We start from the raw sequence: 12,865 nt of genomic DNA on the forward strand, positions 1-12,865 counted from the left end.
TACTGAATAGTAGGTTACATTCTTAACCCTTTCTGCTGGAGAAATGTGAGCATAGGAAGAAATCCTGGGGACTCCAGCCTCACCATCTACTGGAAGGGTCTTCATCACATCTTGGAGATGTAAATTTCCTATACATCCTGCAGTTTAGGAAATTAAGCAATTTTCTACAGGACATGAGTCAGTTCCCAAAAAACGAGCAAGATAAAAGTTGCATGTCATCGCTTTTAATAGCAGTTGATCCTATAGAGAAAACAAAGATCATAAACTGAGTGACCTGTGAAACCTAAAGAAAACTAAAAATCATAAAAGGGGCAATAAAAAATGTAATGGACAAAAACCCCTCAGAACTAGGGTGTAGAGAGCAGTGATGACGTTTTGATTTGTCGACTCATTCATAATATTTGGACGGACCTGCAGACAAAAATGCACAAGGATCAGTGAAACGTCCATATTTTGGAATTTTCCAAAACTGCGCAAGTGCAGGCGACATTTGTTCCTACCGGAAAAACTACTCGAGTATCGGCTGTTATTGCCTGGCATGGAAGAAGGGAAGTCCGTGGAACTGAGTCTAGGACCCTGGGGACACAAAATGGACAGCTTAGGAAGGGACGGTGCAGAGTAAAACTGCTTAGTTCCAAATGTATGTTTTAATTTTATGTTAAAGAAAACCAAACTGTCCATACCTTGGACAGTCCTCTGAGTCTGTACTCCATCAGCACGTCTGTTAACTTCTGTGTCACCTTCAGCACCAGTTGAGCATCATCTTCATTTTCTATCTGGAAAGTGTCCTAAAATAATAAGAAAATATATATATTAAAGGACTAAAGCGTCTCTCTAAATGGAATGGATTTTATTTTGAGTTAATGGAAGTACCAAGTAATAAAGAAGAGTATTGGGAAGACTGCTACTCTCTGGACCGTGTTCACGCAGGCCTTGTCTCTCTGATGTGTTGTCCATTGGCTGATTAATTGGGTGACTCTGGTAATCTGGATACATTCTGCTTAAGTTCTCTTCCTGAAGGCCACCCATTCCAAAACCATCACTACTACCACTGGGTCCAAAATGGTCTACAGACGGGCCGTCTGGGAACGGCCTTTGGTCCATCCCAGAGCCCAGGAAATCGAGCCTGCTTGAATAGCCTCCACAGCCGGGGTCCTCAGAGTCGTCCATTGAAAAGTCAGAAATAGGGCCGCCCTGAGGAGGAAACTCCCCAGGAGCCATGTCTGAAAACCTGGGATCTGTGAGAAAGATCCCATTTTCAGTGTGGCCACATGAACATACAGTGAATTAATGACGTGCTGGAGCCTTGTGCAGTTACGAAAAAAAACAGACTCACTAAAGGGTCCCCTCGCCTGTGGTGGTAGATGTTTCATTTTAGGAATGGCTGAACCTGTGACAGACGAAGCAACATCAAAACACATTCAAGTCTCTGGTAGCCAACTAAGAGTAGGTCCTCTATCGGTTTCACTTACGGAGATCTTTAAATGCAAGTACTTCAGATGGTTCCTTGAAAATGACCTAAACAAAATGGGAGATAATGAAGATTGAGAATTTTGGAAACTGACGGATTTATAAAGTGATTGTATTCTGAAATGTTCTGTCCAAAGTTCTGACTGGCTGCAGACAGAAAAGAAGCCTGTCTGTAAAAGCACGTCATGCAAATAGACAGTGAACTTAATGGACCAATAATTCGGAAAGTACAACTGAGAGCAACAGATGTGCACAGCCTGAGGAAACGGCGTTCTGGACCAAAACGTCTAACAGCTGGAGTTTGAAACTCAAAAAGGTTGTGATCTCCAATGATGGCTGAACATCTTAGATCTGAGGCAAAAGATGTGTCTAATGCGTATGCTCTAATAAAAACGTATGACTATTATAATGCATCTAAACGGCTAAATAAAGTGTCACATTGGTAAAATGGTAAAAGCAGATGTGATGGAAGCTTTTGGAAGCAGCAGAGTTGGTCAGGGCAAGGCTTCTGGTAGTCTGCTTGCATAGCTACTGTTCTTGTCCTTGCCACAACAAATCCCCCTCAATGCAGGATTTAAATGTTTGAGTCGTGCCAAAGACTGTTCTGCCAACACCAAAACCCACCTTGAGTATCCCTCTCCCCTCTGTTCTCTCCACCTCAGTACCCACATCTTTAATCCCCTTTCTAATGGCAGCATCTTTGGTGGCCTCTTCCTCTTCATATGCCACTTTGTCTGGGTAGGCCTTTTTCTATTTAACACGGAATGACACATACAAGGAAATAGTTAACATTTAAAACTATTGCCTTTAAGATAGCCACACACAGGCAACAACTGCACTCACCAAGTATCTGAAACAGTGTTTCCAGCCTTTCACGTGTGCGAGCATGTCGTGTTGCAAGCGGGAAACAGTGCAAAGTTTACACTGATAGTGTGGAGGGACAGATTTACTGGGGCTGCGGTACTCCCACACATACTGGAGCCCTGCAGACACGACTATTACTCATTGTAAAGGAAAAAGGGTGATTACCGAGGAAAATAGTCCCACTCACCGACAACACACTCGTTGACTCCTTCCAACAGTGTGCTGAGAGAGGGAATTGTTTGGAAAGACGATCCTTTGGAAAACACTGAAAAATGTAATAATGGTAAGAAAATGTATATATTTTTTATGTTCTACTGGGACAGAATGTAATTCGGACTTTTAAAGTGTGTGTTTTGGTAAATATACACCTTTACACCAGATGTGTATTAAAAAACAAAAAAAGAGAGTCATTCTCAGCTAACCCTCGAGGTCACCAGGACAGCAGCTCCAGAGATGCACTGCATCTCCCTCTGCCAAACTACAGAAGTATATACTTCTGTAGTGCTCTGGTGAAACTGATGATAGCAAACACTAAAGTGATTGCTGCACAGCTGGACATGTGCCAACAAGCAGGTAACCACGGAGGCATCATTGGCAGAGTCCCTACTGGAGCACATGGCTCTGATCAGCAGGCTAGGAGAAAAGGTTGATAGTTCTGAAAACTTTCAGCACATTTGTAAAATCTTAGTTATTTTTAAATGACTCTTTAAAAGGCTATGGCGGCATACTTGGATGTTTTAATTATTTCTGCAGGTGAACGGCAAACTCCAAGTGGATGGATGGCATTATAAAATGCCTCTTCTCTGAGCGAGAGTTTCAATTAGTGGAGTGAACACACCACCACCCGTGACGTGAAGCACGGAACCAAGAATTCCAGCTTCAACTGTCACCCTGAATGATTGAAGGATGTATCAATGACTTACCGATGTTAGCAGAATGCTGCAACTGCCTTTTCTTTCAATGCAGGGAATGAATCCACAAGGAGAAAGACACATAAAGGCATTAGTGACAGAAAGACACTAATGAGGACAGAACTCAATGTCCGTGTCCACTATATACTAATATGTTAAATATATGTTTCTTTATCCTCCATGAGGTCTGCTTTGAGCAGTAATGAGCATTGATTCCCATTTAATGAGAATACGTGTGAGGAAAAACTCCCTCGTTTGCTCATTTTGGAAGGAATTGTGCATCCAAGTTCATAACATTCAACATGCACGCTGGAGGGGGGAAAACAGAGGTCAGGACCCCTGTCATTTCACAGAATAGAATAAATGCACACAATCCGACTATTTGTCGAATTGGTGCCAAATATTCATTTTCAGCAGCATGTTGATTTTTACCACATGGGTTAGGGTTCACTAGAACCAAGGCTTACAACATGGCTAGGTGGCACAAAGTCCACCAAACCACGATTGCCTGGCATATCACAAGGCAACAGAGCAACCAGTACTCAACATTTTCTTTTTTTTGTCCAAAAAAAACTTAAAAAATAACAATTCCACTCAAATACTTGAGTCAGAATTGTGTCGGAAAATTCATTTGTCTCTGTGGGTTTATAAAAATAAACCCAATGTGACATTATTTCACCTGTCAGAAACTTAAATTGTTATAAAATAATCTTGGTGGGAGTGGAGATGCCACAATATGACCCCTGTTTCCATCTAGACCAAGAAAACTGAGCAATATACGAGATGGAGGGCTGCAAGTGCTGCTATTCAGCACAACAGCTCTCCACCTTGTCTTTTAACAGTATTAACAGTTGGTGCAGAGCAGCATTTCAGTCATGTGTAGTTGAATATGGTACTAAACAACTTGCAATGTGAACTTACCTTCGCTTTTCTCTTCTGATTCGATCGTACATTTCTGATAGCAGGATTACATTGGTCGAAAAAAGGCTGAGCAGCCATATTTTCAGATTCTCCTTTGAGGGACAAAGAAGAGAAAGGTATAGAAATGCCAAATGATTGTCATTTATTAAGATTAAGAGACACAATGAGATTGGTGATTAATAAACCCGTGATTTAGCACGACCGGACTTAGCAAATAGGCAATCCCTAAGCCCAAACAAGCTTCAGACTAGAATTTTCATAAAACTACGCATGCTGAAAAAATGTCTACAATCATCCTAACTCACAATATCATGCGTTTTATTATTTTTGCCACAGTATTATTACCAACCTTGATGAATAATCTAAACGCAAACTGCGAACGGTTTACAACCTAAGATACGGAAAGCCGACCCGAGAAAGAGGTAGCGGTATTATCGCCAGTCTAAAACAACCCCTCCCAAATATTCTAAATTTACGTGCAGCATTGTGTCCCCTTAAAATTACCAAAAATTGGTGATCAAATATGAATCATACAATACGGATGAACATAGACGCCATAATAAATTCTCAGTTACAACAAAAACCTACATGTCATACAATATTCAAGGCACCACTGTGGACAACCAAGTAATGCGTTCGTTTTACTCACCTGGTTTCGCCGCATGGCATATCACAGACAACAGTTCAATTTAAGCTTAAGATATATACCTTTCACAAGAGCTTTGGGTGAACTTTATTTTTCATAACGTTTAATTTGAATTAGGGCACTACATATTTAAGACTCAGAAAAGAAAGAGTTTGGTTCGTGCACATTAATAGCCGTTAAATGTTGCGGCGCCCCGCAGCACTTAAATTCCACACCGGTATTGTAAACATATACGCACTAAAACGGAGGACCCCTGCCCACAGCACGAGCAGGAATAAGCATTGAATACCACATTTCCTTTTTATTCGTTCTTTTTATTTGCAGATTATCGATAATAGGTGTCGGGAAGTCGTGCTCAGCCCCAGACAGTAAGTCTGTTTGTAAGTCACTGTTGCAGCCAAGACTTATCTCTAGTGAGGAGGCACACAAAACAGCTGAATGAGTTGCAGTGTCGTAAATGTGTTGCTACACAACAAGCCATTTAGCTTGTTTTAGTTAAGGATAATCCATCCTGTTTTTGCAAAATGAGCCGTTTAGGCTTTGCGAAATATGTGTGCGTGTGTTCACTTGTTTTCCTCCAGATCTTAAATTGGTGGTTGGTTTGAAAATGCTATTGTTTTTACTACGTGTCCGTTAGAATGACAACAGACTGACTACAAAGATGAAGTCCAAGAAGAAGAAGAGACAGGATGACTTCCAGAAGGTGAAGTTGAAGGTTGGAAAGACAAAGCCCAAAGCTAACAATGCCACCAATACCAATTTTCGCACAAAGGGGATCTATCTGTCTGAACAGTTAAAAAAAGACACTAGTGGCCCCACCACGCACAGACAGCTTGGTATTAATGTAAGTTGTTTACGCAGTTTTACATATTGGCTAACTTGCCACCACTTCTGCAATACAAATCTTTTTTTTCCCTTCTTACTTTATCAGGATCTCCTGTCACAGCTCCATCATTACAATGATAATGTTAAACATAGTGCCTTATTAGGGTTGAGAGAGTTGCTGTCCCTTAATCCCTCTCTGTTGGAGCAACATCTCTCTCGTTTGCTTTCTGAAGTGGCAGCCGTCTTCACGGACAAGGGTGACAGCGTTCGTGCAGCAGCTACCCGTCTTTTGAAGTAAGTGAAGCCCAACCCTGACTACTTTTGCTTTTTCCAATTAACTTTCCTAACTGATGTGGGCCTGAAGACCTCTGTTTCATAACACTCATTTTAAACATTAAAAACACACAAATCCCATTTTGTACATCATTTTGTCATCTTTTTCACATCTCTCCTGAATTCCCATCTTCTGCCTGATTTTTCTTCCTGGTGGCTTTTCAGTATCCAGGGGTTATCTCAAGCGTTTTTGACAATGTAATTTATTTTCAGGTTCATTGCTCAGTCGGTGCCTGCAGAAAGAGTGGCGCCATTTTTCCCTCTTCTCAGTGCCCATTTGTCTTGCGCAATGACCCACATCGACACAGGCATCCAGGAGGATGCCATGAAGATTCTCGATGTGTTGTTGGAGCACTACCCTGCTCTTCTGGCGGCACGGCCAGAAGTGCTCCTTACTAACTTCCTGGAGTTAATCTCGCACAGACAGCATAGTGGAGGAAACAAAAAAATCCAGGACCCCAAGGGACGTACCTGGGCCCTGTCTGTCAATCCCAGTAGGGCTGTGACGAGCCAACAGTGGCGGCTATCTGTGCTACTGCGGTATGGCACCAGCATATATTGCATACAGACTCCTTTGAAATTAGTTTGATTTTAGCGTCTTACCTTTTTATTTTGTGTCTTAAGGCTTGGACGTTTTCTGCAGGCAGTAGTAGAGGAAAGACCAGTTGAGGAAAGTGATATTTTTGTCCCAGCTGAAGGAGTGTTTGGCTCCAGGGGTGAGGGTAAGACTACACCTCTAGATCTTACCTGGGAAGAACTCACCTTCAGAAAGATTGAAGTTAGGGTGTATGAACATTCTGGAGTGAAACCAACTCCACGTTCCTCCTTCAGACTCAGGTAATGACATCAGTCTAAAGATACTGGACTAAGAGATGTTAAGTTATTTGTATTTGTCAGCTTTTAATACTTTAAATTCCTGTGTAGGCCTGTGGCAGAAACGGGACCGGCCCTGGAACAGTGTCTAGACTCGGCAGAAGCTGTTCAGAGCTTCGCGGGAACTCTTGTGCCTCTGCTGCTGGAAGTCTGGGTAGAAGCCAGCACGAGTGACTGTTCACGGAACAATAACGAAGGCACACACTTGCTCACGCCAGACGCTATGTCAGTCATGTTCCAGGTGTTGTCTATTCTGCAGCTGCTTAGAAAACTCGCACCCACACAGGGTCACCGTGATGCCTTGGTGAGATTTTCACTGCCCAAAAATCACAAGGTCGACTCCCATAGTTTAAAAGAAAAATAATTAAATTGATTACACTTTCTCTCTAGGATGCATGGTTTCATAAAGAGTACCTGGGAGATTTTAAGCAGCACTTCATGAAGAACTTTCCTTATAGTACTCTGGACACACCTAAGTTAAAAAGGAAGACTGATCTCAAAAGGTAACATGTTTCAAAATGTTGATTAAAAACATATTTTATAGTTAGGTGGGAAAAATGGAAAGTAATATCTTGCTGTGAATTAAATGGAATGACCAGTTGGTATTATCGGTGCATGTTTTTAATCTTAAGTGTTGCTGCTGTACTCCTATTGGCCTGTCTTACAGGAGTAAGCTGATGGCCGTTAGCCCAGGATTGACGGTGGAACCTCTGGCTCTGAACATCACACTCTGTCAAGTCATGGTGTCACTCAGCCAGAGGCAAGGACTCCGAGAGACGGATGGAGACTGGTTAACTCCTCTAAAGATATTTGTTCGGGACACTCTGGGCAGCGGAGTGAAACTTAATTACAGGCATCTCCATATGCTGCTGGGAACTGTGTGGAAGATGGTGCTTTCACAGAGGAGCAAATGTGAGTCTGATGTGATTGTAAATGCATTCCTGGGTCGACTCATTTAAAATGGACGTCTGTATCTGTTGGTTTAGCGGTGACCGAGGACCTGTTGGCAGCCGTTTATGTCTACTACAGGCAGAAGCACCTGACGCTACAGGCACGATCTCTGCTGCTGTCCTTTTACAGCAAGATTTACCTTCAGGAGCAGGGACATCCACACATAGCAAGGTGAAATGATCAGTCTGTTGCCTCTCAGACTGCAGATTTACAATCAGTATATACAATAATTCACAGCAGAGCCTGTCCTGGCTTCAAGGGACGTTTTCCTTCATTAGTTCAAGTTAAATTGACCGTTACAGTCTCTTACAGATTAAAATTGTGTTGATGATTTAAGATGAAGCGTGCCCATATATTGATACCATAGTGTTGGTATTGAACTACATTAAAAATGTATTTGATTTGTTCCTTCATTCTTATGTTTCAACAGTTTCTGTCTTTATATGCAAAAGCACACTGACTGTTCCTGTTCCTCCCTCTCTGAAGGAGTAAAGTGCTGTGTCGCTGGCTGGCTTCCCTTCCCGTGCAGCTGTCCCAGCTGGGCCACCGTAACCCAGCGCTCTCTGCACAGATTATCACGTCTATCCAGGCTGCAGCCTCTAGAGGACACAAGGACCTGCTCGACAGCTTGCAGACGAACGCCTGCACAATCTATGGTACGAGCAACAGATATTTAATTGCTCACATTCGTCGTTAGTTCAATCGCTTTGATTCACATTCGGTACCTTGCTTAAGGGTACCTCAGAAGTCGCCATGTTTTCTTTTATTTTTTCCCCACACCGGGGCTCGAACCCTCCACTTGTCAGCCCAGTTCCCAACAGACTGAGCTACCGCTGCCCAGCTGTAGAAACAATAGAAATAATTGGACACAACAGGGCCACTCGTTCTCCTCCCCATATCTTCCATCGCTCCACCTCACTTAGCACCCAAGATTTGCACCTAGGCTGGAAAACCACTGGACAGATTGAGAACCATCAGAGACGTAGCAGATTTTTGCTTGAATGCTACTTTGTGAGGTATTTTATGTAACTTTCTTATAAACGTCTCCAGTTGTTTATTCATGTAACCGTTTTGGATGTACTATCGCTATGACACACCAGTAGAAATAATCTGACATTAGATGTGGAGCTCTTGAAACCCTTGATCAAATAAGTCAGTGTCTGCATTCATGTGGTTTATAAATACAATTACAAGATCTATTGAAAGTAAATTTGTAATGCAAATGTATAGTTCAGAAAGATGAAGCAAAGAAGAAAATAACGGGATGTTGCACTGCGCGTCCTATAGGGGGCGACAAAAGTCCATGTTAAAAATGTCCCCGCAGACAAATGTAATGCAGGCTGGAATGAAGGTCGGATAGTTAAGCTGGTGTGGGGCAGCAGCAGCAGTCCATCACAAAACCTCTTTTGTTTGGAGACTTCTGACATCAGCATGTGCGTCACACAGTAAACCACACACACATTTCATGCTCAGAATGTCTTTTTTTTTTTTAACAACACCCAAACTGGCGTGACTGGCCTGTCATCACTTTAATTTTCTCAACACATTTCCTTGCTGTTTAGAAAAGTACACTCCTATTTCAGTATGCTTGTACTTCATTTCTGTGTGTAGATGCACAGGATGGCGTATTGGTGCTGTTGCCAGCAGAGTCACAACAACGACTGGTGCAGCTGCTCTACTTCCTACCCAAGATGTCTCAGTCTCTTCTGGTCCACTTAAGCTGCTGCTGCACCGCCGGGCGAATCTCTGCAGGTCTCGCTACCTCTTTGATTCGTATCGTACACCTTAGGTAAGCTGAAAAAACCATGAAAACCTGCAGAAGTGAGATGAACCTCCAGCGATCACAGATGTAGTGTGTATTTCATTTAAGGGTACTCGTTTGCGACCACAAGAGGGCAGTATTGCGCTTTTACACTCGATTCCGAACTGACATGCCAGGATTGATTTTAAAAAAAATAATGTATATGATTAAATCATTCTTTTATTTTTCCGTTTCACACACTCGTTGCTTGTTTCCCTCTTAAGTGCGTGTGGACATGCAACCTTTCCTTATGTCAGTGGGCCAGTGTTACACAAATTTTGAGTGAAGTTTAAATGCACTGGGGCATGTGTCTCATGGTTTAATACAAAGAGTCCTTTGGGTAGCAGGAATGCAACATCGTCAGAGACAGAGTCTGCATGTGTCTTACGGGCCTCATAAAACGCGCTTGCTATTCACTCACACTTTGATAAATCTATCCTGCCCTCTGGGAAAATGAAGAATCACTTACAACTGCGGGTCTGTTCACGACTGTCGTCAATATCCTGCTGTTACAAAATACATCCGGGGGTCCTAAGATACCAAAAATTACAGATGTGAGTGATGAAATGATTTGGAAATTAGCCCAAATTGATTTCAGTGTTTATAATGGTCAGAATGATGATGATAATTTGTATAACTGGTCCTCCAGGTCATCTCTGAGCGGCTGGTCAGTAGGGAGCCAGGGAGCAGCTGTGCAGGATGTGGACTACATTAGCTTCCTGTTCTCCACCATGACAGGGTTTTCATCAGACAAGCTCACCTCCCTGCAGGAGGCCAGCGACGACTATGTCCTGTCTCCCTCCTCTCTCACACCCCTCAGCCTCTACTGCACCTACTTGGATCAGTTCACACACCACTGGGATGTTGTTGAGGTGTGTTCACTGCTTTCACACACTATTTTAAACTCCACAGACTTTCTTATAGCTGTTGCCTCCATTTAGAAATGTCAATTTTTTTTTTTAAATGAGCCGGAGACGAAGAGGTTAAAGACGGACATTGTTTAGAAAATTAAAAACAGTTGATATTCTGGACATGGCAGTGGTCTTTTTAGCCTCTCCCCAGTATCTTACTGTTGCTCTGGTAGCGCTCAGAGGGCAAAAGCTTTATCGTTGCACTCTGGCCGAGAGGGGGGACCTTTATCGCGTTGTACAGGTTGGAGATGTGTAGTTATCGGGCATAACGGATATGCACAAATGCTAATGAGAGCCCATGGCATGATGGGAGTGTGACATTTCTGCACAGAAATTAGTTATTGTAACTATGCTCTAGGGCAAATGTGAGCGAGGGTCTAAGGAGGGGGGGTTATAATCACTAATTCAGCTCCTCAATTAAGCCCTCAGATCCTGCACCTCTCTCATCTCTCTGTCCGAGTCAATCACAGGCGAGTGAACGGGAGAGATGGGACTGGCGGTGGCGGGGGGACGGGTGGACCGTGTCAGCTGTGGTTGGACTAATGAGACAGGATTGTTTTTAATGATGGGTAGAATGCCAACAGGTGCACCATTTTTTTAACACACACACACACACACTCACTTCTGCACCGCAGCGTTCACACACACCTCGTTTGATAAAAGTTAATGAGAAATGGATTTTGATTTGATGTTAATGGGGAAAAGTTCAGTCTCATTTCTCAATTTTAAAAACTGTGGCACGATTTGTCTTCATTGCGTCGCTCCGTTGGGGAGTCTCTGATGTGACAGCAGAGTGAAATTAAAGCCTCATTTCATGGTTTTTCAGTGTAACACTTAAGTCAGTAGATTGAAATGATCACAAGCTATATATACTTTTAACATTATGTGACATCGGGAAAGGAGTGTATTAGTGTGCACGCCTAATCCAGTACGACTACATGGTTATACAAACATTGTGTGTCCTGGGTGTGTACTTGGAAAATGGATCTCACCCGTCTGTGTCTAACAGCGGCTCTATAGCTCAGTGGTTAGAGCACTGGTCTTGTAAACCAGGGGTCATGAGTTCGATCCTCATTAGGGCCTCTTTTCTTGATATACAAGTGTTCTTTTTGTAGTTAATCACGCCATCTTTTCATCCATAGGAAGTCTGCCACAGTCTGGAGTCTCTGGGTTCCAAGTCTCACTGCTTTGACATTGTGCAAAATGGCATCTGCAAATATCTGGTGAGAGCTTTGAGTTTTCATCACTTAGGGTTAGGGTTAGGGTTTTTTTGTCTTGAATTCTTTCACATTTGCTGTTGTCACCAAGATTTCATTGACTTGGCAACATGTTCCTGAATGTTCCACCCATTTGTTACATGTGTGTCAAAGACCAAGTTAAAGGTGGTGCCTGACAACATGGCGGCCGGGCTGCTCAAAGCTGTCTCCAGATTAGCGGACCCATCGATCGTGCCTACTGAGCCCATATTACGCTTCCTGTCCCATTGCTGCTTCTCCTTACTGGCTCTGCTCATCACCCTGCAGCAGGAGATCCCCGAGGAAACCAACCACAAAAGGTGCGTGTCGACAGCCCCGTCCCGTCACCTATCTTTGGTTTTTGGGGTCATCCCTTGCTCAAGCGTCTGGGATTAAAATGAGTTTGTCTCCCACTTCCAGAGATGCAATATGGGGAGTGTGCGTGTCGGCGTTGAGCGCCGTTCCTCGCCTGCTCCGGACGCTTCTGCAGCTGATGCAGGTTAAAGATCTAAAGGAGGCCGAGCTGCCTCAGCTGGGGCAGATTCTGTCAATGTTGCTGCAGCACACGCCGCTTCACAGCCACCTGATGGCCAGCTCCGCCCTGCTGCAAGACATCATACAGCACCTGACGGTAACAACATGCCACACGCTTGCGCAGCTTTTACAGGTATGACACGTGTTAATCTGTCGCCTGGCTCGTGTGTTTCAGAGATACTACAGGGGTGCGAGCAGGCAACAGTGGTTAACAGACTTGCTGTATTATTACAGCGTCACTGTAGCTCACAGCTCCTCCAGTCGCCAGGGAAACTTGGGCCTCCGGGACATGTTCTGATTACCCTGATGTGCTCATCTGGTCACCCTCAACCTTTCGGTCGATTCAACAACCGAGCGATTCCTCTCTGATGTGATTAAGTGTATTAAATACTTTCCACTGAAGCGGCGTGGCGATCTTCTCCCCACTGAAGTTACAGTTGTGATTACGATGCTTCATTGATGCTCCATTCTTCACCTGTTACCTGTTTGTCACGGGGGTTCATTTTTGTGTTTCTATCACCCGGGAAACTGATGACTTTTGAATTAAAAATACTGAAAGATTAAAAAAAAAGAAAGAAAAGATAATCCAA

General features: G+C 43.3%; 2 protein-coding genes and 1 non-coding gene across 3 annotated transcripts; 2 read left to right on the forward strand and 1 right to left on the reverse strand.

Moving 5' to 3' along the window:
* Positions 1-208: 208 nt before the first annotated feature.
* On the reverse strand, positions 209-4,623 carry si:ch211-197h24.6 (uncharacterized). Its single transcript, XM_057046470.1, has 12 exons — positions 4,516-4,623; positions 4,167-4,258; positions 3,258-3,288; positions 2,522-2,599; positions 2,314-2,453; positions 2,095-2,220; positions 1,473-1,518; positions 1,337-1,390; positions 874-1,238; positions 684-788; positions 501-576; positions 209-411 (listed from the first exon to the last, which is right to left on the reverse strand). The coding sequence occupies exons 2-12, from the start codon at positions 4,242-4,244 to the stop codon at positions 389-391; spliced, it is 1,122 nt and encodes a 373-aa protein (XP_056902450.1). The 5' UTR covers positions 4,245-4,258; positions 4,516-4,623; the 3' UTR covers positions 209-388.
* A 249-nt stretch (positions 4,624-4,872) lies between these two features.
* Positions 4,873-12,865, forward strand: tex10 (testis expressed 10). Its single transcript, XM_057046465.1, has 16 exons — positions 4,873-5,180; positions 5,450-5,656; positions 5,744-5,931; positions 6,184-6,510; positions 6,595-6,807; positions 6,895-7,147; positions 7,234-7,346; positions 7,511-7,755; positions 7,830-7,965; positions 8,281-8,450; positions 9,406-9,583; positions 10,245-10,467; positions 11,649-11,729; positions 11,877-12,061; positions 12,162-12,372; positions 12,451-12,865. The coding sequence occupies exons 2-16, from the start codon at positions 5,474-5,476 to the stop codon at positions 12,571-12,573; spliced, it is 2,829 nt and encodes a 942-aa protein (XP_056902445.1). The 5' UTR covers positions 4,873-5,180; positions 5,450-5,473; the 3' UTR covers positions 12,574-12,865.
* trnat-ugu (transfer RNA threonine (anticodon UGU)) lies at positions 11,517-11,589 on the forward strand. The gene has a single exon. It is a non-coding gene; the product is annotated as a tRNA-Thr (tRNA).

The sequence above is a fragment of the Takifugu flavidus genome, chromosome 10 (genome assembly GCF_003711565.1).
Source record: "Takifugu flavidus isolate HTHZ2018 chromosome 10, ASM371156v2, whole genome shotgun sequence".
NCBI lineage: Eukaryota > Metazoa > Chordata > Actinopteri > Tetraodontiformes > Tetraodontidae > Takifugu > Takifugu flavidus.